This window comes from Scatophagus argus, chromosome 17 (assembly GCF_020382885.2).
Source record: "Scatophagus argus isolate fScaArg1 chromosome 17, fScaArg1.pri, whole genome shotgun sequence".
Classification (NCBI taxonomy): domain Eukaryota; kingdom Metazoa; phylum Chordata; class Actinopteri; family Scatophagidae; genus Scatophagus; species Scatophagus argus.
The window spans coordinates 7655010-7661194 of NC_058509.1; the positions used below are offsets into that span (position 1 = coordinate 7655010).

Consider the following 6185-nt stretch of genomic DNA (forward strand, 5'->3'; position numbering starts at 1 on the left):
TTGAAAATGTGTAAGATATTCACGAAGTATACTTATCGGCACCCCCATTTTTGCGGCGAATTGTAACCTTCCATGGTGCGCGATACTCTTACTTGTCCCTCTTTGTCCGGTGGCGATAGAAGGCCATGATAATTATGGCAAAATTTGCGTTTTTGAATGAATTATAGTTGAATGGTGGATCAACAAGCATACACCGAGTGAGGACTGGTTTGCTGGCAATGACACACCAGAGAGTTTCAATTTAAAGGACAGCAGAGCAAGCAACGGAGAAAGGGTACAGTTTGCTTCCAAGACAGTCTGCAAGATGGCTAGCTATCTTCAGTGGCATGCTAACGTTAGCTAGTAAGCTAACGTTAGCATAGTAAACAACAGTTTTCAAACATGGTCGATTGCTTTATCTTATAAATGCTGTGATAAGTGAAATTGAATGCACATTTTCACAAATGAATGTAGAAAGATAAGTCACAGTTTCGGTTAATGTTCCGATGTTGCGACTACTGGGTGAAAGCTCAACGCTGCTAGCAAGCCACATTGAATAACGTGGCTAGCTAGTTAGCCAAGGTAGTAACTAGCTTGCGTTAGCTAGCTGGTCGAGTTCTTTGCTACACATCTGCAAGTGATCATTCAGAGAGAGAGGTGGGGTACCCTGTAACTTGTTTATACTGACAGTCAAGCCAGGTAGCAAGCAACCAGTTTCAGTCAGCTAAGTTAGTAGAAACTGGCTTCAAACAAGACGAACCTATGCTAAATAACGTGAACAAGCGCCGTTTTGTCTTACGTTTATTTGGTGACCAAATCCCGGCGTGACAGACACGGAAAGATTTGCAGCTGGAAAGGAGTTTGCAGACCTGGGCCGGCGTTTTAATATAATCTAGTTACCAATACGTGTTAGTTATTCTTGTGATGATAACCATTGTAGCGTTATTGACATGACCTGAAGGCAGATTCCACCTACTCGGCTCATAGCCTTCAAGACGTCGTCATTTTTAACTTTTTTTTTCTTGCATATGAACGGTGATATGCAACTTCACCGACAGTCATATTAGCTAATGGCTGCCGAATCGGGGAGACTACTGGCGGGACAAGGAAAACGCAAAGGTAGGAATTAATTTCACCCATCTCCCAATCAGATCGGAATCATCCATTACTGCGCTGCAATGGGCTGCAATGGTGCTGTTAGCAAATCCCTTCTCGCCTCCCCCATATGTAAACTTCACGACTGTCTCCGGTGGTGGCTGTTTCTCACAGAGTGGATCTGTGGACGGGGTTCATGTCTATCTTGCTATCAATGTACCTTCAACTACGTTTCCTCGTTCTCATGTCTTCGTCTTTTCCTGTCTCCCTCATTGATCTTACCTTCTCTGCCTCTGTTTGCGGCCTCTCTCCCTCTTGCCTGGGTCATTTGGTCTGCCTGGGTCATTTGCGATTCAAGGCTTCATAAACTTGGTGATGATAACGCCTGGATGTTCAGCATCTTGTCCTCATGCCAGTCTATGTCCCATCATTGAATCCATCCCAACTGTTGGACTTGAAAAAGAGGCCCTAGGTCTAAAGCTGCTCTACTCTGTCACTAAGGGGTGTTGGCCAATCCAAATATGATGCTGTCCTTGATTGGTGGTGGATCAGTAGAATGAGATGAAGAGGCCCATCTTTGTTGTGGCTAAAATTATGTTTCTCCCTTTCCATCCCTTCTCTCCATATTTTTACTATTTCAGCTTCACAGATGAAGAGCCCAGAGAAGAAGAAGGCAAGGAAATCCACCACTCAGGTAATGTTCATTTTTGAAAATCTCATCACTGATCATAAACAAGAAACATTTTCTCAGTATTTTGTAAGTGGACCCGGAAAATGGATAAAGTTATCTTGTGTTGTAAAAGCGATTTTAAAAGCAAACACTTATTCATTTTCTAATATGTTCTAGGCGGCAGGGTTCTCCCACCTTACTGAGTTTGCACCCCCTCCTACCCCTATGGTGGACCACTTGGTCGCCTCCAATCCTTTTGACGATGACTTTGGACCCCCATCCAGACCTAGTGGGGCAGGAGGACCAGGTACTGCTCCATTTCTTCCTAGCCCAGGCGCAGGTGGAGGAGGAGGATATGGTGGTGGAGGCAGAATGGGTGGAGGCATGGGCTTCATGGGAGGCCCAGGAGGACCAGGTGGTGGCCAGCCTGGACGGAGGCCACCGTTCGGACCCCCTTCCAATGCTGGGCCTCACCACCAGCTAGGCTTTGGAGGAATGCCTGGCTTTGGTGGTGGTGGTGGAGGAGGCAGTGGAGGAGGAGGAGGAGGTGGTGGATTCCCCCCTGGTGGCCCTTCTCAGTTCAACATGCCACCTAACTTCAGTCCACCCATGCACCCAGGGCCAGGTTTCAATCCCATGTTGTCTCCAGGTGGTATGGGAGGTCCTGGTGGTGGAGGCCCGCCCCACCCTCGGTTTGGCATACCTCCACAGCAGCAGCATGGACAGAGTGGACACCCATTCAACAGCCCGCCGTTACCTGGTGGTGGAGGCCCCAGAGGGCCCCCACATGGCCCCCTGCCTCCCATGGGAGGAGGCATGGGTCCCGGAATGAACATGATGGGTGGGATGGGTGGTGGCCCCGGAGGCAACATGGTGGGAGGCTTGCCAGGTATGCCCCCTCAAGGACAGTTCCCTCCCTCACAGGATGGTCCCTACCCTGGCCCCAGTCCCCCAGGACCAGGTAACGAGGATGGAAAGAACTTTGGAGGAGGAGGAGCGCCGGCTGGACCTCAGCAGCAGCAACAGCAGCAGCAACAGCAGCAGCAACAGCTTAGCCTAAATCCTAACGGCCCTCCCCCTAATAATACCACTCCTGGCCCACCTCCTAACTCCGGCCCACCACAGCCAGGGGGAGGCTTCCCTGGCCATCCTGATGTCCAGCAGTCCAATGCCAACACATCGGGTCAGCCTCCCTCAGCACCGCCCCAGCCTAACCCCAATTCTTCACCTACTGGTCCCCTGAATGGATCAGGCCAGGCCCAGCATCCACCACCCAGTCAGCTACAACCCCCTAGCAATACAAACACCCCTAACTCTAACAGCTCTACCCAGCAGCAACAATCCACCCCACCTAACTCTGCCCCTGGCTCCACCCCTTACAACCAGCAGAACAACACTCCAGGTGCTGGTGGTCCCATGCCAAATGCCGCCACCAATTCAGGTCAGAACAGCATGACCAACAACAATGGTGGCAACACTCCCGGCAGCAACCCCAACCCCCCCTCTAACTCCACTTCCACCCCAAACACCCAGTCTCCCCTGCCCCCTGGCCCTGCTGCACCCTCAACTGGGCCTGGTTCTGGCCCTGGAAAACTTGGCAGCTCCGGGATGGTCTTCCCTTGTGGCCTCTGTATGGCAGAGGTGCATGACGATCAAGATGCCATCCTGTGTGAGGCATCGTGCCAACGCTGGTTCCACCGTGACTGCACAGGCCTGACAGAGCCAGCGTACAGTCTGCTGACTCGAGAGAGCGCTGCTGTTTGGGCCTGTGACTTCTGCATCAAGACCAAGGACATCCAGGCTGTGTTTGTGCGCCAGGGATTAGGCCAGCTGGTGGCAGCTAATGAGAGTTGAGGAGTGGATGACCGAGGAGCAGCGTGGAGGTGCTATACGCATAACGACAAATAGAGACATTCTTTGCTCTGATCTAATTGAATGACCTGTGTGTCATGTCAGCTACTTGCCCAACTTTCTCTTGACTAGCCCTTTACTTGTTCACTACACAGAGAAACACACTCATTAACATTCATGCTTATATATAGCACTTTGAGTGACTCTGGGCAAATGCTTTTTCCTCCCCCCTCTAAAGGAGTCAAATCATGATGAATGTTAAACTACACAGTCCTTCAGACATCTAGCCTGCCAACAAGCAACGCACTGACACCAACACACTACCTCACACACTTTGTGACTGACTGGCATGGAGGTTTCCGCACTGACTGGCTGTGATTGACTCACCACGCTCGTGCACCACACAAGTGTGATGATATTTCAGACACACACACACACAAACAAACACAAACACCCTGATTAAGCAGGGAAGGTAATGTTGAAAATTTCCCCTACTGTGTATTGACAGAATGACTCAAAGCATCATTGTTATATTCTGTTTTTTAAATGAAAGCTGATGTGATATATCAAATCTTCAAAATTGAAAAATTAATTGTCTGAAAATCTAAAAGGGATTTGGGGGTCATTTGTTGATTCACAGCTTTATTTGCCATCAAAATGCACCCTGCTAGCACTGCCCTATCACATTGTTAGCCTTTTTTTACTGCAAACAACTGGAAGACAATAGAAAAAATCATCAGTAAACTGCAGTATAACATCTTTTATCTTGTGGAACATGTATGACTGGGGAGAAAAAAAAAAATGAAAATAGAAGTGCTTTTGTCAGTTCTGTACACATGCATACATAAACACACTTTGACCCTGTACTTCTTGGATCAGTCATTTTGTACCCATCCAGTGCTGATTAATCCAAAGGAGACCTGGGTTTGAGATTTCATCAGCACCTCACAGAGAGCATTTTACCAACAAAATAGTTGTAAATATGATGACAAAACATTTGTCTGGAACTCCCATCAGTTCCCACAGGGTTGACCAATGAACAAAACAATGAGTTGAACTAGTGTCTTGGTTGTATACAGTATGACATTTTGGTTTTTATACAGTTCATTTGAGTCAGCTGTTTCTTTTTATCTCTGCAGTACACATGAATTGTGAAATCAGTGCTTTTTGGATGGTGTTGGCATAGCAAGTAGTGACATCATGTCATAACAGATGTGCATAGTTCTTTAAAAAAAAAAAAAAGAAAGAAAAACAGGGGAGGGGGGGTTGCATGTGAACCAATGCAGTAACTGTCTGATCTGTTTATGTTTATATTCTGGCTTCTGCTGCAAGAGGCCTTGAAGTAGACCAAATAACTTAAAAGCGAAAAATACCCATTTCTCACATTTCTGTCATGGTATAAGGTGTTTATAACTATCCTTCCTTCTCTCTTTCCTTATTTTTCTTCATTCAATGTCCAAGTTGCCTTTCTTTACTTTCTCAGCTGTTTCCTTTTTTGATTTTTGTACCGGTTATTTGTGCTGTGCTCTTGCTCTGCTCTGGCGCCTCCTGGTGGAACCCAGAGGAACCAGTGAGTCCCACACCAGGTGGGAAAGGGAAAGGTACTGAACCCTGAAGTAAAGATGGATTTTTTTTTTGTACTTGTCCATGTCTGTTTTCATTCACATTTTTTTAAAAAAAAATGTTTGCTAATTGTTGTATTAAAACGAGGGTTGGAAAGCCCAAAGAAACATCACCTAATTTCTTTGTCATAGGGCTAAGGGTTATGGTACCTTTTTATGTATTGCATTTACAGTTAAACTTTTCCAAGTCCAGTCATTGTGTTGAGCCATGATTTGTGATTTGATTGAAGATTTTGTTGTGAAATTCACTGGAGAGAATGTCTTGCAAAACTTCTTTTAGGAGGCGTTTGGAAGTGGAATAATAGTAGGATCTATTTTGATTCTTAGTCGATTTGAGTAGGAAAACTTTTGTTCTGTGCATTTGGGGATCTTGATGGTCCTATAAATGCCTGGGAAGTTTCCTAAGACAGCATTCAACTAGTATAGATGCAAAAAAAAGAGCAAAAAACAGACAGTTCAACCAACACGGATTGTAAAGTTTCCAGTGCTAAATGATGACAACAAATTCTCTGTGTTGAAAAGAGCTGTTCTGTCAAGGATATTCCTCTGGAAATCAGAAACTGCAGTTAAGGTCAACACACCTCAAGCTTTTGTGTCCCTTTACCTTTAAGCAGTACCAAGAAGACATTAACAAATTATTAGCAAATTGTCTGGACGGCTACAATTCTTGAAAGTGAAGGGAGCGTTAAACATTTTTAGTAAAAAAAAATAATAATCTGTATTTCTACAAAGTTTTTAAGCTAATCATACAGTTTTCCTTACACATAAATGTTATGTAATGGCTATATGGGCACTTCATCTGTGCCAGTGTTAATTTTTTTGGTCAATAGTTAATTAGTTTGTATTGCAGTATTTCTGCGTTGGTATTGGGTATGATCACAGTCCAGTACTGCCGGGCAACCACTTTCAATCTAATTGAGGAATTATTTGCCATTACACTGCTGTGGAAATGGGTCACACACACACAC

General features: G+C 45.6%; 1 protein-coding gene across 3 annotated transcripts; it reads left to right on the forward strand.

Annotated features, from left to right (window-relative positions):
- The first annotated feature begins 59 nt into the window (after positions 1–59).
- pygo2 (pygopus homolog 2 (Drosophila)) lies at positions 60–5325 on the forward strand. 3 transcript variants are annotated; one of them, XM_046418179.1, is made up of 4 exons: positions 60–274; positions 1038–1098; positions 1716–1768; positions 1922–5325. In XM_046418179.1, exons 2-4 carry the CDS (start codon positions 1050–1052, stop codon positions 3596–3598), a joined length of 1779 nt encoding a protein of 592 aa, XP_046274135.1. In that variant the 5' UTR covers positions 60–274; positions 1038–1049; the 3' UTR covers positions 3599–5325. The 3 variants fall into 3 exon arrangements, with proteins under 3 accessions (XP_046274135.1, XP_046274133.1, XP_046274136.1); XM_046418177.1 differs by having other exon boundaries at positions 60–1098; XM_046418180.1 differs by lacking the exon at positions 1038–1098.
- The last annotated feature ends 860 nt before the right edge of the window (positions 5326–6185 follow it).

Coding starts and splice junctions, on each gene's coding strand:
- pygo2 (XM_046418177.1), top strand. CDS start 1,050: ATGGCTGCCGAATCGGGGAGACTACTGGCGGGACAAGGAAAACGCAAA. Junction 1,099..1,715: donor GGGACAAGGAAAACGCAAAG/GTAGGAATTAAT, acceptor TTACTATTTCAG/CTTCACAGATGAAGAGCCCA. Junction 1,769..1,921: donor CAAGGAAATCCACCACTCAG/GTAATGTTCATT, acceptor AATATGTTCTAG/GCGGCAGGGTTCTCCCACCT.